The sequence below is a fragment of the Panthera onca genome, chromosome E2 (genome assembly GCF_046562875.1).
Source record: "Panthera onca isolate mPanOnc1 chromosome E2, mPanOnc1 haplotype 2, whole genome shotgun sequence".
Taxonomy (NCBI): domain Eukaryota; kingdom Metazoa; phylum Chordata; class Mammalia; order Carnivora; family Felidae; genus Panthera; species Panthera onca.
In genome coordinates, this window is record NC_138353.1 from 19,522,742 (window position 1) to 19,549,341 (window position 26,600).

Genomic DNA, 26,600 nt, shown 5'->3' on the forward strand with positions numbered 1-26,600 from the left:
GCTCAGGCCCTCAGGGACTCTCCTGCAGCTGTGGTTGCCCCATCTTCTCCCAGAGAAAGGCCTCTGGGAAGGCACCATGGTGCTGTCAGTAGAGAGATCCAGTATAAGTTCAGATGGTGAGTACCAGCACTAACAGCGACCACTGGAGGCAGGGCTACATTATTGCAGGGCCCAGTGCAAGAAAGAAAGAGAAAGCAAGCAAGAAAGCTGGCTCAAAGAGCAGGAAACATTTCCTCCTTTCTTGATGGGTTTTTGTTTGTTTGTTTGTTTTTATTATTTTGCTATTTAATGCTTCCCTCCCTTGGACATAGGCGGTACTTGTGGGATGAATGCAGATCCTCAGAGGCCCCCAGGCCCCATCCTGCAGCCCAACACTGACTCCCAACCCCCGTTGACTCTGCTCAGGCCCCCAGGGAGTGGAAGGTGACAGCAGTTGCTGGGTGGGGCTGGGGAGTAGGCATCTGGGAACCCGTCCTGGGATGTGGGGAGATGATAAAAGTGGGACACTCCAAGCCCTCAGCACATGTTCCATTGTCACATTTTAAAGAGAAGATACGCATGGTGAAACACTTAATTTGTTAAATTTTTATTTATTTTTATTTATTTATTTTAGAGAGAGAGAGGGAGAGTAGGTGTGCGAGTAGGGGAGAGAGGCAGAGAGAGAGGGAAAGAATCTTAAGCAGGTTCCATGTTCAGCACAGAGCCTGACATGCATCTCAATCCCATCACCCTGGGATCATGACCTGAGTTGAAATCAAGAGTTGGATGCTCAACCGACTGAGCCACCACTTGCCTGCCATTGTCTCTTTGGACTTGATTTACAAAATAAAACACCAGTTCAAGGATAAAAATCGTTAGGAATTTCAAGACAGTGGCTGCAGAGATTCAGCCCCACGCATGGGGCCCTCTTTGAGCATGGGGCTCTATGCCATTGTCCTGGTTGCATGCACATAAAAGCTAACCTTCCTGGAGGGCTTCATAAATTCTTTCTTTTTAAATTTTTTTCAATGTTTATTTTTGAGAGAGACAGAGAGACAGAGCATGAGTCGGGGAGGGGCAGAGAGAGAGAGAGAGAGGGAGACACAGAATCTGAAGCAGGTTCCAGGCTGTGAGCTGTCAGCACAGAGCCCAATGTGGGACTCGAACTCATGAACTGCAAGATCATGACCTGAGATGAAGAAAGATGCTTAACCAGCTGAGCCACTAGGGCGCCCAGGGCTTCATAAATTCCAAGGTCTAGGCCCCACTCCAGACCAATTTCAGGGGTGAGATCCTGACATTGCAATTTTGAAATGTGCAGCCAGGGTTGAGGACCTCATGGTCTGCTATCACCGTGAGTGCCAGAAGACCCACCAGAGGAGGGTGACCGGATGTAAAATGTAACCAGGCCCCTCCAGTTCCAGGGTGAAGAGCGGCTTCATAGGTTTCAAGCTGAAGCAGGCAGACCAGCAGTGGAGCCGCTGAGAGAGGGGTAACCCCAGGGTACGCAGAACCACAGGGTTTGCTGGTCTGCTCCTCATTCCTTGAGATCAGGGGAGGGGAAGCTAAGGTGAGGGAGTAGTACTGACTTCTGAGTTTTAGATTGAGCAATGGGGTGAGGGTGGAATCATTTGCTGAAAGGGGGAATTGGGGGGCTGGAAAAAAAAGTCTGGGGTCGGAGAATGAACTTACGTGTGTCTGAGCTTCCCTTTAGAGGAGTCAGCTTTCCATCTGTGGGACACACGGGGATCAAAAGCTTTGCCTTCCCCAGTTCTTAAAACCCAAACCAGAAGCATTTCTGGACAATCATGGCAGCTGGCAACGGGGTAGGGTGAAAAGGCAGCCATAAAATCACCTCTCATGTTGTGTCACAGGCAGTAGGGCAGGTGGGAGTGAGAAGACACCTCTGTGGGTGACAGGTAGATGGCTCAGAATGGCCCTGGGAAGAGTGGGGAACACTACGGCTTTCTGATGAATCCCAGTTAGAACCAGAGCCTCCACATCCAAGTGGCTTCTCATTACACAGCAAGAGTTTTGTTCAGGAAGACTGAATTTCTGCCTGTTGTCCCTGCTCACATTTCCCAGGGACAGGAGCTTTGTGCAAGGCCTAGCAGGGACCTGGGGCCTTTGACAGGCCATTGCCTCAGTTGGCTGCAGTGGTCATTCTTCCAGAGAATGGGAAGGGAATGTGTCCCGGAGTCCTGACCAATGGCAGAAAATGGCGTCTCACCAGCTAAGAGCCGGGCATAGCCTATGCTTGACAAGGGCATGGTCTGAGCCAGGCAGTCCCTCACTGGCCTGTCTCTGCCACCTGCCAGCTACACGTCTCTGGGAGTCACTCACCTCTCTTGGCACGGGCATCTGCATCTGCGAAATGGTCACAAGGCTGCCATGAAAGTCCTCCTGTCCCCTTCAGGGATTGTCATTGAGCTGCAAAGAACTTGCAAGCCACAGCCAGGCTCTTCCTGGGCATCCCTTGGCTGTCACCGAACACAGCAGGGGTACTAGGACCTGGCTGTTTGGGTCCATGCAGGACTCCGCTAGTGGGCGGTGTTTGCTGTGCAGCTCCCTGTAAGGTTGGCTGAGATCTTGTCACATCTCCACTGGGATCTGAGGCTCTCCCTGCCCAATCACTTCATCTCCTGCTATCTCTCACAGACATTGCCCTCAATAAACCTGTTGCACCCCTAACTCCATCTTGGTTTCCACTTCCTGGAGGACCCGACTGGCCCAGATGACCAGGCTATCATGGGGCTTCAGGGAGGTTGGAATGAGATAATTTAATGTAATGACGTAATATGTAATAGTGTAAATGAGAATGCCAGGCCAGGATGCACAACTCCTGGGGTCACCGTGCACAGGAACTGAGCACAGCACTGCCCAGAGTTGCACCTCGCACCTGCCAGACACCTTGTGGGGCTCAGGTGATGTGAGCTGAGTTGGATTCTCTAAATCAAAGTACAGCCTTTCTTCTGTATCAGAGACTAAAATTCCCCAAATCCAAGGAGCCCATGAGCAAAGGCATGTTTGTCTGCAGGAACAGCTGGCCCTGTCTGGATGCCTTCCTACCCGCCACCATGTGGGGTCCTGCTTTACTGAGAGCCTAGCCTGTGTGCAGACACATCTGGCAGCTTCCCGGGTGTCCAGAAGCCTGTTATGGTGATGGCTAGCCTCAGAACCCAAGCCCAGGAGCTCCTGAGGAAAGATGTGCTCAGTGCCAACAAGTGGTGGCCACCAGTCCCTGTCCACACAGGAGCCTTGTTTCCTCCTATCCCACAGTGAGAGAACCCAGTGCTCCCAAGCCAGAGACCTTGGGCCATGGCCTGTTGGTACAGGTGGTCATTTGCAAACAGGGCCACAAGCCAAGGTGTGGTGCAGTAGGGGGTGTATTTCTCAATTCAGTCTTGGGAGACCTGGAGTCTGCCTTGGTTCTGCATATCCTTAGGAGAGGCATCATTAGCCCAGCCTGACCTTGGTGTATTTATCCATAGAATGGGCATAATGATTTCTTTGTCCCTGGGCTGTGAAAGGCCTGGTCAAGCAGCTGCTGGGCCAAGGCTGGACTGCTGGGTGGCTGGGCCCATGTGGCCACATGCCTCAAGTTTCCGTAAGCCCACAGGAGAGGGAAAGAAAGAGCAAAGGATAATCTGAACTTTTCAGGCTCTAGGAACTGAATAGTTGGTAGTTGTACCATTTATCAGGATGGGGAAGTACAGGACAGAGGGGGAAAAATCTGGAGTTGGGGTTGGGGCATTGTAGGGCTTGGGGGTGGCCCCGACTCACCAAGCTTCCCTCCACATCTTCTAGTGCTAGAGCTTGTCCTCGCTAGGCAGAAGAGGCTCTGTGTCCCAGAGTGGTCTGCAGCTGACTCCTCCCCCTTGCTTCAGGGGTGGGACATGACCCAGACCTGGCCAATGAGAGGACCTCATTCCCTTAGCCCTCCTGGTTGGTTTCTTGATGTGCATGTGGCCCATGCCAGCTGACCAAAGTCCTCCCTAGGTCTTTGGGGGAATGAAGTACCCTCTTTCTATGGGATCACAAGCTGGTGTGTAGAAATAACTTTGGAAATTCTTGTGGCTGTCTTGGCTGCCATAAGGACTCAGCCTTCCTGAGAAAGGAGGCAAACAACACAAGAAAGCAGAACCAAGGATGGGAGGGTGGACACCTAATGACACTATTTGGATCCCTGGATCCAGCTGTACCTGAGGCAAGACATACCTTTGGACTTCTTGGTTGTGCAAGTCAATACATTATTATTTTTTTCATTCTACAAATAATGCTTGAGCGCTTAGTAAATGCCCAGTGTAGCACTGGTCATTTGAAAACAATGAAAACTATGTGAATGAAACAGGCATAGTTGAGCTCTTCAGGAGTTTACAGGTTGATCAAGAGAGTGTTTCCTCCCACTACGAATTGGGGTTTGTCAACTGGATCTTTGCAAGGGATGTGAACAACACAGCAGATGGTGTCTGTGAGAGCAGTTTTATGGAAAATGCAGAGACTATCTACACATTTGGATTGTGTCTATTTATCCTCAGCAGAAACTGAGGGCACAGCATTAAGTTGTGGGTTGGCAGAAACGGCTCTGCGTGAACGTGCAGAAAGGCAGTACTGGTGTGGAATCTTCTGGCGCTCTGAATTGAAATGGGGGAAATAGGGCTTGCAGAATCTGTGAATGGCCAGCTCGTCCCCTGAGCACCCGCTTCTGAATGATAATTATCCTAGCTGTACTCTCGACAAGAGCAACTGGGGAGATAATTTTTCAATGTTTAGCTTTTTAAAGATAACATCAGCACATTAACAAACACTTGGAAAACAGAGAAGAATGTCCCTTACAGTCCCACAACCCTAATACAACCATTGTTGAAAATGTTATTTGGGGACCATCATGGCAGAGTCTTTGGTGTTGGCTGATAAGCCCATGTGATGTGTTCATTATGCCATTCATGGCTTGCCCTGGGCCTTGGCCGAGGTGGTAAAGAGCAACTTGGAAGCCAGACGAACCAGGTTGGAAGCCTGTCTTATTTGTTGAAGAGCTGTGTGATCCTAGGCTAGTTATTTAGACTCTCTGAGCCTTAGTGTATTCATCTATAAAATGGGAATTCTAATGGTACTTATGTCATCAGTGCGTTATGAGACCGAAATGAGTTGGAACTGAATGAGTATCAGTCCTCTCCCTCCACCCCCCCCCCCCACCTCACCCCCACCACCCCCACCCCGGCTTAGCCCCTGCACAAACATGGCCACACACACCCTGGTCATGGCTGCACTCCATGACCTGAATATTCCAACAAGAGAATGTGGATGGCCCAACTCTGGGCCCAATCTTGGGTATTGGCATCACCCCAGAACCAGAAGGGTCACATGTCTCAGTGTGGGGGTGAGGGTGGACAGGTATGTGCTCATCCTCTGCACATCTTAGGACAGGTCTGGGGTCCATGCAAGTGTCGTGGGTACGGATCTCTTGTTTCCATCTGGGTTCTCTCTGCCCCATGGGCTCCTATGCAGACGAGTCCCCTGATATCCTGTGTGGACATCAAACCCCACTGATGGATTTCCAGGACACCTTGCTGAGTGGGCTCACAACCCCACCCTTGTTCCCAGAGGACTCCCCGTGGTGTCTGGCTTACTGCATCCTGCTCTGTGCTTGGCCACATGTGTCCTCCCCTGCTGTCTGCAGGGGACTCAATGGATGCTGGAAGAAGCCATCTGCACAAACCACGGTGGGGACACGACCATCTGGGAAGTTTAGGGCTCCCCAAATCATGCCTCATGACCAGTTCAGGCACATCCCACCCCCAGGCACAACCAGCCACTCTTTCTCCCCCTTCCCAGGCTGGGATGTGTGGGGGAGACCTGACTCTTTGAGATGTGAGAAGGATGTACTGTGGTTCGCATTCACAGTCCTGGAGCCAAGCTGCAAGGGGTGGGGGGGGGCTCATCTTGCCTGGAGAGGGGACCTGCTTGCCAGAGATCACAGTGAGTAGAGGGGCAGAGCCAGGCCTCAAACCCAGGTGTCCTGACTCTGTCTGAGCTGAGTGCTCATCTTTGGGGAGGAGTTGACAGAGGACGGGAGGGTTTGTCTGCTGGAATGTGGGGTTCTCAGACCCTCTGTCTCAGGCCGTCCCATACTCCTGAGACCTTCCCTGCCTGGCCCTCTCCCCCATGAATCTGTCTTATCTCCTGGGTGATGCTGGTGTGAGTACCAGCAAGGAGGGTGGGGTGCCCACCATGCCCTAGGTCTAGTGAGTTGGATGGTGGTCCCCAAAAGGCATGCCCGCCCGGAACCTCAGAACGTGACCAGATTTGGAATAAGAGTCTTTGTGAAGGTTACTAAGTTAAGGATCTCAAGACGAGATCATCCTGAATCCAGACGGGCCCTAAACACGATGACAAGTGTCCTTATAAGGGACAGGAAGGGAGAAGGCACAGCCCAGGGAAGAAGGCCATGCGAGACGGGGGCCGAGACTGGAGCCATGCCACCACAAACCAAGGAGGCCGAGGGCTTCCGCAAGCCACCAGAAGCTAGGGAAGAGGCATGGAACAATTCTCCTTCAGAGCCTCCAGAAGGAACCAACCCTACAGACAGCCCGATTTGGTGCTGACCTCCCAAACCACGAGAGAACAAATTCTGTTGTTTAGAGCCACCCCGTGTGTGGTGAATTGTTAGAGCAGCCCTTGGAGGTCAATATCCTTGAGGTGCTCACTTAGGGGCAGGGGCACTCCCTCCTGAGTGGGCTTGGCCACGTGCAGAGCCTGGGGCCTCAGATCCTCAACAGAAACGTGGGAACCAGCCTGCTTACACCCTGCCTGCCTTTCTCTCAAGAGAAGGTAGCAGAATATGCACAAGGGAGACAGAGGGAGGCTAGGTGAAGGCAGTGAAGACAGATCTCAGTAGCCACTACAAAAGGAGAAAGAGCCGCGGGTATAACTGAGCTCAACTCCTCTGGGTGGAGGTGACTGGGTGTTTAAAGGGGGAGGCATGGGGAGGGCCAGCAAGCAGGGCTGGGGCAGTCAGGGAAGCGCAAAATGGCCAAAAGCAGGTGGTTGTTGCTAACTGGGGCTCACTGAAATAGGTTCCTATCCTCCCCCAGAAACTGGGAGAGGGGGCCCTACCCTCGGACATTGACAGGAGCAAAGGGCACATTTCTAAGGCAGCCTTCAGCTTTCCCGGGCAGGAGCTTAAGGGAGGCTGGGCTGTGCAGGACTAGGGCCTTGAGGGAGGCTGGGCTGTGCAGGACTAGGGCCTTGAGCTGTCAGAAATCATGCCAGAGTGTGCTCAAGTCTCTCGGGGGGGGGGGGGGGTTGGGATGGGGGGTGGTCTGCAGCCCTTACAGGCCAGGGTTGGGGCCTAGTCGAGAAGGGGGTCAGAGGAGCCGGAGTTTAGGCAAAGAGAGAGTCTCTGTCAAGGAGACGGAGGCAGACATGAGCAGTGCCCTCCCGGAGTGCGGTCCTAGTGGGGAAGACAGAGAGCAGGGCCCACGGGGAGGGATAAGGAGGAAAAGACCAGAGCAGGGGGTACAGGGGGGAAGGACTCCTCAGCAGACAGGAGGAGGGAAAGGGTCCAGGTGGTCCCTGCAGGGGGTGGAGGGAAGACAAGCGTCCGAGGCTGGGGGAGCAGCGTACTTGGTGGGTGAGGGTTGGCACCATAAGAGTCAGGGTGCCAGGAATGTGGAATTAGGGAAGGGGGGCAGGGGGTGAGGTGGGCCCAGAGAAAGACGGGGCCGACAGCAGGAAGCAGGAGGAGTTGTACCAATGGTTGGGGCCCCAGACTGGGGTCAGTTGGGGTTTTCGGGTAGGGTGGGATACAACATTGTTAAAAGCTCTCCAGGCGATTCTAAAATGCAGCCCTGCCTGACACCTCCCTGCGTTAGCCTAAGGGTTGAAGTGCTGTGAGCAGCCGGGAGGGACAAGATTAGATCTCTTTTATTTAAAGGATTCCTGGGCAGATGCCGCCCGGAGAGCCTTGTTGAAGGTTCTAGCGATAACCCGGGTGAAGAGAGAGGGAGCTTGTTCCAGAGCAGTGGGTGTGGGAGGGGCAAGGATTCCAGAAATATTTAGGGGAGAGCTGGCTGCATTTGGTGACAGATGGGATGTATCCATGAAGGTGAGGTGACACCAGATTTCTGTGTGGACAGCTGGCTGCATGGTCACTGAGGTGGGGAATAACAATGGAGGATAAGGAGTGACCGTTTGAGGCTATTTGTCTTGCCCGATGATTCCCGAGAGGCCCCATGATTCCACTGGGCAACACAGAAATGGAACCAAGGGAAGAATCTAAACCGGAGATAAAGCTGTGGCCGCTAGCATGCGGGCAGCAGTTACAAGAACGTATGGTCTGCAGCAGAACCCGGGGAGGGGGTGCCCTTGGTGTGAGGGCTGGGCTGAGTCTCCACAGAGGGAGGGCAGGTGGGAGACACAGCAGGGAGAGTTTCGAGGAGGAGAGAGTGGACCCCAGCATCCCATGGTGTCAAGATGCCACGTAAGACAAGGTTGAAAGGCACCTGGATCTTGCAGGGGGACAAGGATCGGGGGTTGGGTTGCTCTGGCTCTCCTCCAGTCTGTACCTCCCAGCACCTAGGTGGTAGGGTACAAGGTGGCTTTGGGGGCTGAGAGGGACAGATCCCCAGCAGGATGCAAATATTCAGCTGACTTTAAAATGCACCTGAAAGTTTAGGTTCCTTTTCTTTCCTGCCTTAGTAAGAGGGACTGCAGATGCTTCCCCCATCTTCCCAGAGGGCATCCCCATCAATGACTACAATGTTTTGTTTATGTTTAGCAAAAGTGTATACAAGTGTATCCCGGGCAAAGTGCATACATCCTACCTATGCAGCCCATGCGTTTTCATAAACCGAATGCGCCCATGGGGCCGCCTGGAGGAGTTAAACCCGGTATCACCACCAGGGTCCAAAGTTTCTCCCATGCCCCTTCCAGGCCCTGTGAGTCGTGGGTGGCCATTATTCGTATTTCCCACAGTTTAGATGAGTTTTCTAGTGCTCTTTAAAAATGTTTTTTCATTGATTTTGTTTTTACCGTATTTTTTGTTTTAAGTAAACAGGCCATACATTGATTGACAAGTTCAAAAAACCAGTGAGGGGCACCTGGGTGGCTCAATCAGTTAAGCATCAGACTCTTGACTTCGGCTCAGGTCATGATCTCATGGTTTGTGAGTTCGAGCCCCACATCAGTCTCCGTGCTGACAGTGTAGAGCCTGCTTGGACTTCTGTCTCTCCCTCCCTCTCTGCCTCTCCCCCAGTCGTGCTGTCTCTCTGTCTCTCTCTGTCTGTCTCAGAATAAATAAAAACTTAAAAAAAAAAAAACAAAAACCAAAGTGATAAAAAAGAGGGTACACATTGAGAAGTTGTGCTTCCCTCCCTGTCTCTTTCTATTCTGCCTCCCATGTGGGTCAGGGGTTGGCAAATTTTTCTGTAAAGGGTCAAGTAATAAATATTTTAGGCTTGCAGGCCCTGCGGTCTCTGTGACAGTTACTCAATACTGCAGAGAGCAAGGCAGCCATGGAATCATCCAGCATGTGCTCGTCTGTGTCTGGCTGATGTCACTCCTCACTGTGCTTCTGAGATTCCTCCTCTTCCTGGCGTGCATTCCTCTGTATGAGAACACGATTTTATTTATCCAACCTATCGTTGACAGGCCCCTGGGTCGCCCCAGTCTGCGGCTCTATTCGGAGCAGCTCAGCCTCCAGCAGGCTGGCCAGTGCCTGCTGGTAGACACACGCTCAGGCTTCCCCTTGGGCGCGATCCCGGGAGTGGGGTTGCCGGATCAGAGGTGAGCAGAGTGCCTTAAGGATTTGGGATTTCAGGGAAAGGAACAAGGAGGAGGAGGAGGAGGAGGAGGCCGGGCCCGGGGGCAGCCTTCCAGAGGCTGGAGCAGAGTTGAGGGATGTGGACCCAGTGGGGAACTGTGAAGTCGGTCAGGTAGGACCCTTACCCTACCGTCCCCATCAACAAATCTGGGGAAGACTCTGTTCCAAAGCTCTCTCAGTCCTGACTTTCAATAGCATCAACCAGGGAGTTTTCAAAAAATCCTAGTGTGCTGTCTCCATTCTAGGAATTCTGATTCACTTGGTCTGGGGTGAAGCCAGGCACGAGCTTTTAAAGACTCTCTGGGAGATTTTTCTGGAAGCTGAGGCAGAACACGAAGAGGTCTTGATAGTGGCAGGTCCCTGATATCACAATGGATTCCCAAGCATCTACCTACCAGTGGAGACCACCCACCCATGGGCACACATGTCAGGCAGGGCTCTCAAAGGTGGACTTGGGCAAACAAAGGTGACAAGGACCTCACTGGAAGGGTGTGAGGCAGCTCTCAGATCTTGGGGCCAGCCTGGGGGAGGACCCAGGAAGGACAGCCTCTGCCTAGAGGCCCCACAGGGACCAGCTCCTTTTGTAGCCCACGCAGCTGCCCGCCCTGGCTCTGACTGCAGTGCTCCAGAAGCCCGCTGAAGCCTTTCTGGCTGAGCGGGGCACTGGCCCAGCCATGCTTGGGGTCTGCACAGTTGTGCTCAAGGGAGAAAGGATGTTGGGGTGCCGAGCAGCCACAGTCACAGCGCCCCATGGGCTCTGGCAGGATGGGAGTGGGGTGAAGAATGTTCTGGAAGGGACTAAACAGGGCACGATGGATACCCCCAGGTGAACGATGGTCAGTGATTCTCCATCATTAACCTTTTTTTACCTTCTCTCCGGTGGTCCAGATTCTGCAGCTAGCCCTTAGAGCCCCAGGAACATGGAACCCAAGTGAGCTCTCTGCTACCCTGGGTCCCGCGGAACAGAGACTGACCGAGGGATGTCCTTGTCCACTTCCCTAAAACCTCCGGCTCTTCTCACTAATAGTGTGATCCTTACCAGCCAGTGTGGACACTGTCCCCTCTTGCTGTGGCCACAGTTGGCATTTTCTTATTGGGAGTGACAGCCCCTCAGTGAGCTGGCTTTGAAGTCATTCAGGGTAGGGCGTGTTTCCTGGAATGCCCTGGAGTTTCCAGAATGAGGAGGAGACAGTGAGGCCCCCTGGGAGCCCAGGTGTCCCTCCAACCTCTGGGTTCTCTGGGAGGAGGGTCAGGCAGGTGGGCCTGAGGGGGACTGCCGCTGAGCAACTTCCCCTGCCCTCCCCTGGCTGTCTGGGCTGCTCCATCACTCCCCTCCCCCTCCCTCTGGGCTCAGGTGCTGGGAGCAATCTTGGAATCCATGGAAACCACAGAGAAAGCTGGAAATCAGAAGGGAGGAGGGGGCTGAGCTCTGTCTTGCAAATCCTGGGGAGGGGGAGGAGGACTCCCTTTCTTGATGAGTAAATGCCTAAAACACTGTTTCTCTTTCACTGGCAGCCATTGCACCAGAGGACTGGCCACCGGTTTCACTCAAGGTCTGCAAAACAAGGGCGGGAGGATTCTCTCTTTGGGAGGAGTTTGCAGGCCCTGGGTTGGGGGGCAAGGGTCAGGATAGGGAGAGAGGAGAGGGGAAACGGGGGTTGGGGGATGGCATTAGGAGGGAGATTGGCAGGAGGGTGGGGCGGAGAGTCATGGCGGGGGACAGGGGTGGCACATGGGGTGTGGGCTCTTATGAGCCAGAGTGGTCCCCCCACCCAGCAGCCCCAACTACCCAACTGAAGTAGGGAAGCTTTCGAGGGATTCCAGTTTAGAAAGGCCCCATCTCTGCTGTTTTTCAGTTAGGCCCCATTTACTCGTGTCCCATATCATGCCTCTGAATAAGCGAGAGAAGCGAGAGAATTAATCATTCTCTGAGTTTTATCCTAGGCCCCAAACACCTGGTAACACCTAAGAAGAGCCAGATCCCAAACATGTGCCAGGACATCATGGAACCTCGGCTGACACCAGCATCAATACACCCGCCTTCCGTGCTTTACGGAGTAACGTCGCTTGTTCACCTGACGCTCGCCTTTGACCAGACCCTACCCCGGATTCCTGGAGGAACACGTACCCTAGACCTTCCCCTGACATAAACCCCCAGCCCCAAGCAACGATGAGACTCTGTGTCCTCTCCTCTCCAAGTCTCTCAAGATGTGCCGTGTGCTATTCTCCACCTGTCACTTACGCTCTTCAATAAATTCTGTTTTCACTTTCTCTGGCTCGTGTTTGATATCTACCCTGCGTCAAGCCAAGGACGCTCTTGGCTGGTTCTGTGGGACCCTCCCCTGGGTTCTCGGACCCAGCCAGCCAGCATCACAACTATTCTCTGGGCACTGCCCTGGAACGCTCTGCATATGAGCCTTGTAAATGATAACCAGGCCTTTTCCGTCAAAACACAAACCAACCAGCCTCCTTTTCCTGGTAGAGTCTGACTGTGATTTCAGAGCCAGGAGCGGGGTGTGGGGAGGGAATTACAGTGGTGGGGATGGGCCAGAGTAGGGGGTGCCAGTGCTAGCTGGGAGCCTCCAACAGATTCTGGATTAAAACAAGCTCCTCAGTTTGCAAGGGACCCCTACAGGTTGCGGTGCCTCCTTGAGATAGACATTTTCTTCCTTTAAAAAAAAATTTTTTTTAATGTTTTTATTTATTTTTGAGACAGAGAGAGAGCATGAGCAGGGGAAGGGCAGAGAGAGAGGGAGACACAGAACCCAAAGCAGGCTCCAGGCTCTGAGCCGTCAGCACAGAGCCTGACGCGGGGCTCGAACCCACGGAGTGTGAGATCATGACCTGAGCTGAAGTCGGATGCCCAACCGACTGAGCCACCCAGGGGCCCCAGAGATAGGCATTTTCTTTTTTAAAGTAGTTTTATTTATTTTTGACAACACAAACGCATGATTATGTTTTCCTTTTTAGGAAATTAGACCACTAAATAAAGTTGCATTCCCTTTCGATTTCTCTCGCAGCACCCTCCCCCACTCCCTGAAGACAACCTTTGGTTTTTATCTTCCTCCAGACCTTGTAAGTGCTTTTACAACATAAACGTGTGCCCACAGAGAATTCATAGAACAGTCCATTGTTTTATGGGTTTGTAAACATTAACGACATAACAAGGTATGCTCTGTGCCTTCGCTTTTCACTCCACAAAGTGCTGTTGAGATTTCTCCACGTGGATACCTGTAGATCTAGAACGTTCCCTCTAACTGCTCTCACAGCACGCGAGCTGGCGAGAGTTATGAACTCAGATTGCTTTCAATTTTTCGCTATCACAGATAATCCTGCAGTGAGGGCTCTGGCTTCTATCTCCTCCCGCTCATGTGGAGGGGGAGCCTTAGGGTAGATCATGAGAGTTGCAATTATGGGTCAGAAAGCTTCGTTTTAATTTTTTTGGTTTTAATAGATATTTCTAAAGTGCTCTCCAAAGAGGCCATTTCGATTTATTTCTCCACAGCCTCTTAACATTTGTCTCAGCAAGCTTTACCTCATGGCAGTCTTGGAGGGGAGTGATGGGCTAGCGGGCTCTCGGGCCAGCAGGCTGGGGCCCCCTTTGGGTGCCACAGGTGCCTTGGCCAGGCCAGTGAACTTTCTTGACTAGGCCGTGGGAAGGGCAGGAATGGGCCTCCCAGGGAAGCGGGACTTGAGGGAGACTTGGGCATGCAGGGCCCTCACTGCGGGGAAGAAAGGGGATAAGTGTGTGGGTGCTGGAGGCCGATGAACTCAGGATCGATGACCAGGGCCTACGCCTCATCCCTGGAGGGGCAGCCGGCAGGGCCCCCCTCAGCCCAGCCAGTCAGGATCTCTGAGGGGTGGCCTGAATGTTACCCGCCTCTGCAACCCCACCCCCCAAAACCACACAGAAGGAGCTTGGAGCTTGTCCAAGTCCCCAGAGGATGTGAACCCGGAAGAAAGGGCCCATAATTTTCACATAGCCAGTGTCCCCTAGTGACAGAAGTGACAAAGTCTGCCCTTGGTGCCAGATCCAAAGCTAAAACTGGTTTTCTGTGCGGCCGGTTCTGCAGACCAGAGTTTGGGGAACAGCCACAAAGATTTCAGGAGCTCTTCTCAAGCCCGGTTTGGGCCTCTTTGTCCCTCAAACAGAGGTGGTGCCTGATGCAAGTTTTCGGTCCCTTCCCCTCCCAGAGTTCTGTGAAGAAAGGCCCGGCTGCCGTCCCCCGACCGACACTGGTGCTGAGGCTCTGGCAGCCCACCCGGGAGGGAGGAGGCCGGGAGACCCCCCGGTGCTTGGCGGACTGCTTGGTCCTACAGGTGAATTCGTGGTCTGGGAACTGAGACAAGACGCGTCTTCGGGGAAGCCGCATGGACGGAAGCTCCTGCCTCTGCTGTTTCTACTGCGAGATGATTTCCAGTAAATTCTCCCTCAAGCCCTAAATATTGATCTCTGAGATCTGGAAATAAAATTGTGATTTTCCCAAAGCCTGTTTGAATGGAATGTTCAGAAAAAAATGGGGAGGGGAGCGAGACCCCAGCTGGCTCATCAGACTACTGGTGAACTTGACATCTGATGCAGAGACCATGCTACTGTCTGGACTGAGCACAGCAGTGGCAACTTCTGGAGTGTCTATTAATCTCTGTCAAAGAGGCTCAGAATATAGTGGCTAGTGCTCAGAGGTGAGGGAGGGCGCTCAGCTTGGACAGTCCCAGCCTTAGACTTGGGCAGGTGTCTCTGCAGCAGGACCTTTGTCTTCATATGCTTGGCACCCATGAAATTTGAGTCTGTCTGAGCAAGGCTAACCTAGGGGTGAACTCCCTGCTGACTGTCACGTGTCTCAGGCACGCATCCAGGCCACCCGGTACAATCCCATGTAGTGGACGCCCCATGCCAGCCTTGCTCTGGGATGTGACAGCGCAGGCCAAGCCCCCAGGCCAGGCTCACTGATTGGTTTTTGGTGCACACATTGTTCCATCGACAGAATCATTTCGATTTAATTGGCTCCAACCCCATCTCTATTCCATGGACCTGCCAGTCTCCTTGAAAATCTGTTCCAGGTGTCCCCAGGGGTCCCCAGAAGGATTCTTACAGAAGCTCACAGCGTTCTCCCACTTCCTGTGCTTCAAGCCTGCTGCCCACTTCTCTACACTACCACTGCCCAGCCGCCTGCAGAAAAGCAGCTTTGGGAAATGGTGCCTTTTGGGGCCCCCACGGTAGTGCAACCACAGAGTGCTGGGGCAGAATCAGCGTCCCTGCAACCTTCTCCAAGCTGAAGCTAGGCTGTGCTCCAGGCAGGGGTGAGGTGAACGTCACACTTTCTCCTCAGGGCCCCACCACAGTGTTGCTTGGACCTGCATCCCCCAGAGCTCCTTGTGAAAACAGCCCCTACCGCATCTGTCCGCGGCCCCGGCTGTAGGGAGAGCCCCAGGATCTCCTCCCTCTGCCCTGTGTCTGTTCTGATAAACTGGTACAACAGGTCACTCCACGTAATGGTTCAAAACAGTCATTTGTATAGCTCAGGATTCCAGGGGCCAGCTCGACTGGTCTCTGCTGGACTCATTCGTGCATCGGTACGCAGCCGTCGGGTTGGCTGGAGGCTGATAATCTAGGCCAACCTACCCTTTATGTCTGCTGTATGCAGGCTGTCCAACAGGCACCTTACACTCCAGCAGAGTAGCTAGTGCGTCTTTACAAGGTGGCAGGGCATCCAAGAGCTGCAAGAGGGTGAGCCCCAGTAGGCGAGCACCTTCGAAGGCCTCTGCTTTTGCTAACATCCTATTATCCAAGATAAGTCAAGTGGCCACCCCGGATTCAAGGGCTGGTGAAATAGACCCCACTTCCAGGTGGGAGGGGCCACAGCATCACTAAGCAGGGGGGTGGACGCAGCAAGAACTTGAGGCCAATTTTGCAATCTGTTATACATCCTTAGCCCCTCTCACAAACCTCCCGTCAGACCCTCTTCCCTACACGTAAATCCGTGCCTCCTAGCGGAGCCCTGCAGACTGAAGCTCCAGGCTGGGTCAGAGATCCGGGGTGCAGCCAGGAACACCATCCTGCAGTTTTCCCCATTCACTCAGTTTCCCTGCAAGATGCTCTTCCATATCCCTGGGTTTGGCTGGACTGCCAGCCCACATACAGGGAGCCCAGGGCTGGTTCAAGGTGGCCAGGCAGCCCCAGCACTCAGCCAGCCAGTCCTCCCGAAGGGAGTGAGCCCTGGCCACCTGGCCTTGGGGTTATAGATTCACTTATTTGTGTAAAAGTGTTCTGTAGGTGGACAGGGCTGAGAGTGACCTCACAGGGCATGGGATAAGGGTCCTAGTCCTTTCCTGATGCCCCTATTTCTTGCCTGACCATTGAAATAAGGATAGTGGCCATCATGAGCCAGGGGCTGTGCTGTGTTTCATAGGACCACCCTTTTTCATCTCCTCAACAATCCTCCAGGCTGAGACCCATCACCCCCACTTGACCAACAAGGAAGCTGAGGCTCAGAGAGGTTGAGTAACTTTCCTAATGCCACACAGTGAGTAAACGGCAAAGCCAGGAACTGGACCTGGTATTGTACATTCCTAACCACCGTGTGTAAATGTTCTCTAATAAGAAGTATCATAATAACGCAAGTGACTACTGCCACATTTGTATAAACTGTCTCCCAAGTCCTCATTTGACCCCTGGAACTGCCCCATACAGAGGCAAAGGCATCTTGGGCCCAATTCCAAATGGAAAGAGTGAGGACCAGAGAAGGAAGTCAGAGGACCAAGCTTCTGACTCTGAAGGCCACGCGCTTCTTTCCACACGACGTGATTTCTAATGGGCCACTTTGCATGTGGGGATCTTTGTTTGTCGGTGAGACGGAGGCAGGGCTTCCAGGAAAGATCTTTAGAGCCGAAGAAGTGAAGATTGTACACCTTCCCATGTAAACTGAAAATAAAAACCATGGAACAAGAAATTCACACTTGTGCTGTGTCACAGACTCTGAGTCTAAAGTTCTCTCTTGTCAAGCTAAAGAGCGGGATGCAGGATTAAAGCGAGAGATGACTAATGTCCCAGAAAAGACAAGCGCTCCGAATAAGGGTCCTTGCTCCGTATTTATTAAGATCAGAAGGCTTACAAACGTAATGGGTGTGCACAAAGAGACAATCGGTGAACATTAACTCATGGGCATGAGGGAAAAGGGGGTTTGAAGATATACGGTGTTGGGGTTTGGGTCAATATAAAACAAAATCCTGGCGCCGGGCAGATGGGCAGATGGTTGTTAATGGCAGACAGGAGGCGCCGCGTCTGTTTATCTTAGCTAGCCTAGGGGATAAGACAGATAGGGCGAATAACCTCAGGGTCATCAAGGCACCTTCTCCTTTGTTAATCAGCTCCGCTCTGGGCAGCATCACCCACAGCAGCAGCGGTCTGTAGTCCTATTTACCAGCTTACCTAATTTGGTCCTTCCTTCCTGTGAAAGCAGCTTTCTGCTATAGTACTAAACTGGGGGACATTTTCGCCCTGAATTGCCTAATCTCGCTTACCTCATATACCTTTGTGGCATATTCTGGGGACTTTGCCCCCCCCCTTCTTTCTGGGGGTCTTCTCTTGTTCACTCAAGCTTGGGTGAGAACACCCTATGGCTTTGTAATTCTTTATGCCTTGTTAACCCATTGGTGTAAGCCCAGGGAATTTCTAAGCTTATTCCCCACAGCGCTGAAATGGAAATAATTGCATTCTAGGCTTTTGGCTCACAATACTCAGGACTAGTCTGTCCAAGTTGTGGACTTCTCAAGGTTTCATTGAGGAGGAGTTGCTAGTCCTCAAGCTGAGCCATCACTGTATGTCATAAGGCTTTGTGTATACATAGCAGGATCTAACCCCCGCCTGTTTGGTGAATGGGCCTCGGTGAGATGCTAGGTAGCCAACACTCCCCTTCTGCCCCCTGCCCTGAAGCCGAAAGGGATGAGATAGCCAGAGTGGGCACAAGGCTTGGACTTTGTAATGGGCTGAACTGCCCGTCAAGGGCTTTGGCCATGGGGGGCAGGGAAGCCAGGATACTGTGTCAGTCCAAGTTTATGTCCAAGGGCAGAGGTAGTGGCAAGGGTCCTGGGCAGCAGCGTGTGGTGTGGCCTGGTCTGGCTACCAACCGCCCAGCTCCTGCCTGTTTTCTGAGCCTTCCTCTCCTTCAAATGTGCTGCCTGACATCCTTCTATCCCTCTTCTGCTTGAGATAGACAGACTCAGGGGCTGTTTGCTACCAAGAATCCTAATGAGCATGGGGGCTCCTAATGGGGAGAGACTGAAGGCAGGCAGGCAGCCGGGGAGCCTTGGCAGTCACATGGGGGTGTGGTGACAAAGGCCCTCAGGAAGTAAGAGGCATGGGAGGGACAAGGCACTGAAGAGGAAGGGGTGATAGGCATGAGGTCAGGAAAAGGCAGAGCCACAGGTGACCCCAGCCTTAACGGTGGCATGGATAGGTTAATGGCCGCTGAGGACACAGTCTGGGGGTGATTTCATGAAGGGCCAAACGTGCCCTCCTTAAAATGCCACGCCGACCGGAATATGGGAGAGGGCCATTGTGAATGTCAGCAGAACAAGTTCAGTACTTGGAGCTGGACAGCTGGAGAGCCGTCCCCCGCCAGGGAGATTTCTCTGCAGGACACAAGCCACCTAAGCAAATCCCCTTGCTCTGGGACCCCACACTCCTACTTTTGAAATTAGGACTCTCATTCATTTTTATCAAGATCTTGAAAGCGGTAATAAGGTTACACCAATGAAGAGCCCAGCACAACACGGCAAATGTAATAAAGGTGAAAGCAATAAAAGGTGCAGAGACCAGCCACTCTGCGCGGATGCAACTCACAAGAAATAAAAGTCATTATCACCTGCGCAACCTGGCCGGCCCACTCCGCGTGTACGGAAGAAAACCATTCCAGAACTTTATTTCCTATATTGAATGTCGATAATTGGATGTATTTATAAGTCTCTCTGGAAGAAAACAGCTTGTGATTTCAAGATGAGAAAACAGTCTTCCAAACAGTGAAAAACAATATATTCCCCATTTTCACACACACACAAAGAGCTTGTTTCCGTCGATGTTTTTAAGGTGCTGTTGGAATGATTTGCCTTTCCGAAGCCACCATTCCATTTCTCATCTTGAATTGCCTCGTAGACCCTGGCAAAGCACTCAGCAGGGACCACTTCATCTGACGTGGTGACGGGCTTCCTAGGGAGGGCCCCTCAGCCGCTGCCGCCTCTTTTCTGCAGGAAGACGGATACGCAGGCGGGCAGGTGGGGAGGAAGGGCAGGCGGAGTGTGCCGTGATGTGGGGGCTCCTGTGGGGGGCTGGCGGATGGGGGTGATACCCTGGCGTGGGCCTGGAGGAAGGGGCTGGCCACGCAGGCCTCGGGGGGTGGGGTGGGTGGGAGGCCTGCGGCTGCTACCCCTGCTGACTTTGCAGAGGCTGAAGGCTGGGACCTGCCAGTGCGGTGATGGAGAGGCAGCCTCCCGGCATTTCATTTCCATCTTTCCTCCCTGGCGGAGAGGTCGGGTAGCAACGTGCCATTCCCGCCCCCTCTACTCCTTCTGTTCAGTCTATTTGGTGCTGGTTTTCTGAGCCCTGTCTTCCGTTCTTGGCAGAAGCGAAACGATCAAGGATACCCCAAATGACACCCCATGTCACATGCCACACCCTGAGGCTGGTGTTCCCATGTGGTTGGCACAGGGTCTCTTGCTGGCTTCTTTCTGGGTCCATCCTGTGACCCTCCTGAGCTCGAGCCCCACACATAAGCTTGGCCCCCCTGCTTTCCTGCCCAGAATCAGGAACCCCCCCCACTGATTGCAGGAGGAAACAGCAGCCTTCCCGATGGTGGGCTCCTCTTCCTCCTCTGTCCTGGGACATCCAGGGCAGGGTCTGGGCCTTGACCCCTCATAGTGTGACCAGTCACAGAGTGGCACCAAGGGGGACAGCTTGGTAGCCAGGGTCAGAGCCAGCGTCCAGGCCACCTCCAGCGTGGTCCCACAGAGCCTTCCAGCAGACCAGTGTCCTCAGTATGCAGCCAAAGATGGACGGGGCCCATGTCCCAGCTCTGCCAGGGGACAACCCTTCAAGGCCCCAAGGGTGGCTCACGTGTCCATCTGGCTGGCCAACGCTGCTGGGGCTGCCATCGCCTGGCAGCCAACTGTCATCAGTGTCTATGGGGCTGCAAGAACATGTGGCTAGGTTGAGAGGGGTGGGCGGAGCAGGGAAACCTGGAAGGACACAGTGTCTTAGGGACAAAAGGAGTCACAGAAGCTCCCAGGAGGAGCCTTCCTGGGACCAGGTTTCTGGTGAGTGTCTGGCTGGGGCAGGGCACTTCTGGAGAGTTATGATGCTCTGGCTGCTGAGATGGCCGAGCACAAACACCACCCCCCCACACACACCGTAGGTCACAACGATGGGAGACTGTTTCAGCCAAGGGCCTGTGACCTCGGACATGACATCGCTTAAGGCCTGAGCGTGCTGCCTAGTGTTCTCCCTTGCTGATTTACACACTCCTGCTCCAACTCCCTTAAAATCAATCTTTCTCCAATTGCCTCCTGCCTCCCAACAGCGTCCGGATCTGCCCTGCATGAGTAACTATGCAATCTTCTCCCACTCCCAGGGCTGCATCTCCTGGAGCCCCGGCTCCTGATGGGGAAGGGTGGGGGTGGGGACCAGCCCTGCCGGAGCTCAGATGGTGGGGGGTGGAGGTGGGGTGGGGAATAGTCCTCCCAGAGCCTCTGATGGGGAGGGAGGGGTGAGTGGTGACGGGTGGTCCCCTAGGCCAGGCTCCTGTGACACTGGCAGGAGAGGCCTCAGTCCAGACGGGCCTGGGTGTACAGGAGTCACGGGCAGGGCCCTCCTATTACTACCCACACACCAGGGAGCTTCACTGAGTTGATAGGTGCCCTCCCTCTATTATTGTGTGGATGTTTAGGATAATTGCTTCTTTTTCATATTAATAAACACTCTGAGCTGACAGTTGGCTTAATTTTGACATAGTTTACGTCAAAAGAAATGGTGGAGGGGTTGTAATTAGCTCAGGGGCAGGTGTTCCTTCTACAAAGGAACATGAAAAGCTCATTCTGCTCACCCTTTGTTAATTTTAACAAGTGTCTCTTTTTAGGGAACTGAGTTTCCTTGGCTGAAGGTGGAGGAACTGCTGAAGGAGGGGTTCAACATTTCGGGGGCCCAGGGCCAGGTGGTAAGCTATAGAGCCTGGTACCTCTGCTCTTCTCCCTGGAAACTCACAAGGGGGCTGATAGACCCTCTCTGGGGGAGTCCTACCTGGGGGACAGAGACCCCTGAGAACTGTTATATATGTAGTAGGAAGGGGGAGGGAGGATGGGGGTCCCCTCTTCCGTCAATTTTCCTCTGTCTTAACTGGGTCAGGGAGGTGTGAAGAGCTGTTTGGAGGTGCCGCCTTCCTCCTCACGGCTTTGACCTCTTCGGCTGTGCCACAGGCTAACGATGCCTGGAGGTTTGCTTATGAAACCCTACAACAGCCTTGCAAGGTGGTACCATTAGATCTCACCTGACAGATGAGGCAATCGGGGGTGGTGATGGGATCCAAAGTGGCCATGCTGTGTCACCCACTCTGCTTATGGTCTGGCTTGGTTCTTCCCCCTCTTCTCTTCCCAGCTTTGTGGGAACACATAGTAGCTCTCTCTCCCTCTCCATCTCATAGCCTCTGGGGCCCCCCAGCCTGGCCACAGTGACCCACATCCTTGTCAAAGAAACAAGAGGTACCCCAAACCCAAGTCTTCCAACCAGAAGCTACTTCCAGCTTTGAGACAGTTGGGGGCTCGGGTCAGGATCCCTGTGGGCCTGTGCTGGGCTCTACTTCCTGACCTCACACATATGCACACCCTCATGTGGCCCAGGATCCCAGGGGCACCCCACCCCAGCCCTGGGCCCCTTTCCTTGACAGAGCCAGCATGGGTAACTAGTCAGGGGTGTGGCTGCATAAACTCGCCTCCTGCGTGAGCTCAAGTGAGTTACTTGCCTCTCCGGGCCTCAGTTTCCTCATCTGTTAAAAGGCATTAAGAATAGAGACTGCTGCGCAGAGCTCTTGTGAGGACTCAGTGAGCTAATTCTGCAAAGCATTGGGTTACAGTAAGTGCTCTGTACCTGTTGGTAGTAGTTGTTAGTATTACTGTTATTCCAGAACACCTGCAGCTTACGTTGCTCCCTTAGAACATCTGCTTCCCATCTCCCTCCTTGGCACCCCTTCCTCCAACTCTTTGGGGGACCCTGCACCCAACAGCAGTGCCCAGCAGAGCAAAGGGAGACACCTTCTGGTAGATTCTCCCTCCTGAACTGTGCCCTCCTTGTGTCCACTTCTCCCCAGCCCTCCTCACTGGCTTCCCTGCCTCTGGGCCCTTCTCCATCCTGCAGTTGAGGGAGCTTGAAAAGGTCCTACCAGACCTAACTTCCCAGACCCGTCTCCAAAGCCCTACAGGATCTGACCCTTGCTTACCTCTGAGGTCTTACCTCTCACTCCCACATCCCCTCTCCTGGACACTGAACTTTTTGGTTACTCCGGTAGTCCTGGCCTCTGCTCAGGTCATCTCCCTTCTTAAGCTACAGTTACCACCTCTTCCCTGTCCCTAGATTGGGTCAAGGTCTCTCTCTCTCTCCCAGGGTGTCCTTCCCCGGTGGGCGCTGAGACGCCCGGTGGGGGTTGAATCAAGGTATCCGTGGCCTGGGGACACTCCCTCCTACCCTGGAAAGACCCCTGCCCCCTACTCCGGCCCTGCCCCTCGAGTACAGCGGGTTGCCGGTGAGTAGATGGATCCTCCTCTCTTGCAGGCTCAGTTCCTCTGGGTCTCCAGGAGCTAGACGCTGGAGGGGGCGGGGCGTGGACAACCGGCCCCGCCCCGGCCCCGCCCCGGCCCCGCCCCGGCCCTGCCTCCGGCGGTGGGACCTGGCCGGGCTCAGCTGATGCCTCACTTCACGTGACGCTGGTGCCGAGCGAACATGGCGGCGGCCACCGGGTGAGTGCTGCTCCTGTCCCTGGCCGTTGGCAGGCGGCGCGGAGAGGGGGCCTGGGTCTCCCGGTCAATAGCCCCCGCCGCCGGGCGGCGGCCCCGCTGGTTGAGTTGCGTGGCCGTGGACAGCGCGCTTCGTCGCGCGGGGGGCTGGCTGCGCGCTCCGAGTCAGGGGCAGCTGAGCTCCCCTGCCCGCTGCAGGGTGGTCCTCGGGATCACCCTGGCGCTCAGACACACCCGCGCGCGTGGCGGCCCGGCTGTGTGGCCGAGGCAGGGGCTCGCGTCTGCAGGCGCGTTCACTGCCACGACCCTCAGATGGGAAGGCAGCGTTGCCCCGGAGTCCGGGACGCAGTGCTCCCGGGAGGAAGCGGTGTTTGAAAAGGGCTTGGAATTCCCTCCCGGGAGGGCCACTTTCCCGCTTCCTTCGGGGCCCAAACGTCACCTCGGAGACGCTTTCCCTCAGCACTTATCTTACTTCTGCAGCCCTTATCACCTCCTGATAAACTATATAGTACATTTATTTTACTTGTTTCTCGTCTTCTCATTTGAAAGGAAGGTCAGGGCCTCTCGCTGGTTCACTCCTGGATCTCACTAGTAAGTGCCTTGCATGCAGTAGGTGCTTCCTAAATTATTCTGCAGGAAAAAATGGGTGAGTGGTCCTGCTGGGAGGAAGCGTGGACAGATGGGTTCATTGCAGCATTGGGAGGAGTGTACCAGAGGAGGGAACATCTGAACAAAGGGCAAGTGACAAAGGTTGAGAGTTAAGACTGCCGGGGACAGGGGAGAGTGGGGTGCATCCTTGTGCTGGAGGGCGTGGTGTCCCAGTTGGCTTCTCCAGACTTTGTCCCGAGGGGCTGGAGCTATCCAAGTGTTTAATCAAATCGTATGTGCTCTTTAGACGATTGCTACCCTGGACTGTGTGTGAGTTCAAGGGGAGGCCCAGTAATGGGTAGGGCAAATGGGCCCGGTGGTGCTGGGGGCTAGGAGAGGAAGTCATAGCTAGGGGGCACTGCCCCAAATGCCGTGCTAGGAACTGAGATCAGAGTGGGGACTGACTGCATTTCTCTTTTTGGAAGGCGGGGAGAATGGCAACAGAAAATGGCCCCCTCAAGTAGCCCCCAAGGTTGAGAGAGCTTGGGACATACAAATCAAACATTTATTGGTCACTTGCTGTATTCTGGGGACAGTACTGGGCCGACCTTTAATGGATGACGTGTGTACCAGTCTCTGGGTGCCCCTCAGGCAGAGAACTGTGCATGCACAATCCCAGATGAGTGTTAAAAAACCCAGGGTCAGATCCTTGAACCCAGCCTATGACCCTGTCTGAAGGAGCAGAGTGAGCAAGTGTAGGCCAGTGTCCAGATGTGGGTCTGTTGTCTTTATATCTGGGCTAGTTAGGTGGTCACAGCGAGTTCCAGGGGCTGCATTTGGGTTCAGAGCAAGCCAGAGGTACAGAGAAGGTACAGAGAAGCCAGACTCCTTGTTTGGATGGGCGTGAGCCTGGAGCTGGCCGAATCCTGGAAGGAGGGCTCTTACAGCAAAGCTGATCCTCTGGGCCTTGGTGAGGGGGGGGGGTTGGGCTGGGTGGTGAGGGAGGTGACACAAAATGACAGGGTTCTTGGAGAGGTGCACTACTGGAAGTGCAGGGAGCTTCCGGAGCTTGACAGGGCCTCCTTGGCAGGAGCCATCCCAGGCCGTGGTATGGGACTATCCTGCCGGACACTTTGAATCTGAGGTCAAACCCTAGCAGCTTCTTTAAGGGGGGTAGGTTCTGAGTGTTTCCAGCAAAATTCTGCCCATCTGCACACACAAGACAGATCAGGGTGTCAGACGTAATGAGGCACTATGCCATCAAGTCATGGTCATGGGTTCCTCGGGGGGTCGGATTTGGTTGCCTGCAGGGTCCTCCAGAGCCTGGGCCAGGGGAGGCTGTGAGAGTCTCAGGGACTGGAGTGTGCTGCGTGTGATTTGGGGAGCACCGGAAGCCCTAAACTAGCATCTCAGATTCAACTAGAAGACCAGGTGCAATAAAAAGCTCCCCTGGGGAGTGTTTCAGGGCTGACCCCGCTCTGTCCTACCAGCTTGGGCAGGGACGTCATGTATGAGATGGAGGGTCCCATAGCCCCCAGAGGGTCTGCTCTGAAGCCCTCCCTCCCTGCTCGACCCCTCATCCCATAGCACTTGGTGCCCCCTCTTTGAGCCATGCCTGAGCCTTCGTGGTCAGAGATGAGACTTGGCTGCAGCCAGAGCTGCCTGCATCTCCTCCCTCACCTGGCTTTTTCCTTTCTCTTCTTGGCTGTGCCCACTCACCTGCTGGCCCTGGAGTGCCCTTGGCCTCCGATGTAACTATTCACATACGTGCAGGCCCAGCTTAGATGATGATTCCTCCTCCTAGAAACCTTTCCTGACTGCCCTCCCTCCTGACCTCTGATACAAGCTTCCTGCTCAGAACTCCAGAGATTCCCAGTTTTCTCCACTGGCAGGATGCTTTTCCGTGTCAGCACACCTGCCAGTTGTGGTTGAGATGTTGCTTCCCTTTATGCCTCTTCTGGCATCCTTGGATCCCAGGGATCAGGTCATTTTGTACCTTCAGGCCCATTTGGCCACCCTGTGATTGGTGCTGGGTGACATGATGCCTAATGAATAAAAGGGGAACTTTAAATTAAAAAAAATTTTTTTTACATTTATTTATTTTTGAGACAGAGAGAGACAGAGCATGAACAGGGGAGGGGCAGAGAGAGAGGGGGACACAGAATGGGAAGCAGGCTCCAGGCTCTGAGCCATCAGCCCAGAGCCTGACGTGGGGCTCAAACTCATGGACCGCGAGATCATGACCTGAGCTGAAGTCGGACTCTTAACCGACTGAGCCACCCAGGTGCCCCAAGGGGAACTTTAAATTAATCCATTGTGCCGTCCTGCTTTGCAAGGAGGCTCTCAGTGATTGAGGAAAGGAAATGTGGTGGGGGGTGGGGGTGGGGACAGAATTCCAAGTAAGATGAAGAAATACCTTAAAAAAAAATTTTAACGTTTATTCATTTTTGAAAGACAGAGAGAGACAGAGCACAAGAAGGAGTGGGGCGGAGAGAGAGGGGGACATAGAATCCGAAGCGGGTTCCAGGCTCCGAACTGTCAGCACAGAGCCCAACGCGGGGCTCGAACTCCCAGCCAGCCAGATCCTGACCTGAGCCGAAGTCGGACACTTAGCCAACTGAGCTACCCAGGCGCCCCAAGAAATACCTTTAATTCTTTAACTGAGTGGCTCCCAGGGAGCTGCTTCCCAGGGAGCCTTTGCCAGTGAGGAAAAGCAGATGAGCTGCCCTCGGTGTGTATCTGTTGGTCATAGGTCATGCCGGAGTCAGCATTTTTAGGGAGAGAAAGTAACTGGAGGAGTCAGGTTCTGGATCAAAGCCTGTCCCCACCCTGATACGAACCTTTTGCTCCTGGAGAAGAGGTGTCAGGCCGACGCTGGTGGGTGGGTCTGTGGGAGGCAGGCTGGCCTTTGAGTGCTCCTTTGCCCTCCTCTGGCTCTTTTCCAGGCCTGGTCCTGACTCCATAGCTCTCTCTCTCTCGGTCTCTGTGTATGCTTAGACCCCCCTGACCCTTCCCGGGAAAGAGGGAGGCAGGGTGGGGGAGTGTTGGTCAGCTGCCTCTAGGCCCCTCCAGCCAGGGTGAGTGGGTTGCCCTTGCTGACAGCCAGCCAGTGGGCTTGGGGCCCAGCCCAAGCCGGAGGCTGAGGGTGAGGAAGCAGAGGCCCATGGCTGGTCTTTCTTGCTGGGAACTTAGCAGTGTGGGCCCCATCTAGAAGTGG

The 26,600-nt window shown here is 53.9% G+C and overlaps 1 protein-coding gene and 1 long non-coding RNA gene across 2 annotated transcripts in view; both read left to right on the plus strand.

The window, feature by feature from the left end:
• Positions 1 to 9,491: 9,491 nt before the first annotated feature.
• Positions 9,492 to 12,073, plus strand: LOC144614663 (uncharacterized). Its single transcript, XR_013552651.2, has 3 exons — positions 9,492 to 9,765; positions 11,318 to 11,355; positions 11,747 to 12,073. It is a non-coding gene; the product is annotated as an uncharacterized LOC144614663 (long non-coding RNA).
• A 10,643-nt stretch (positions 12,074 to 22,716) lies between these two features.
• Positions 22,717 to 26,600, plus strand: part of PEPD (peptidase D) — a 112,087-nt gene continuing 108,203 nt past the window's right edge. The window contains exon 1 of the mRNA XM_060650929.3: positions 22,717 to 22,798. Within this exon, the coding sequence (XP_060506912.1) occupies positions 22,782 to 22,798 (17 nt within the window). The 5' untranslated portion in view covers positions 22,717 to 22,781. The remainder of the gene's footprint in view (positions 22,799 to 26,600) is intronic.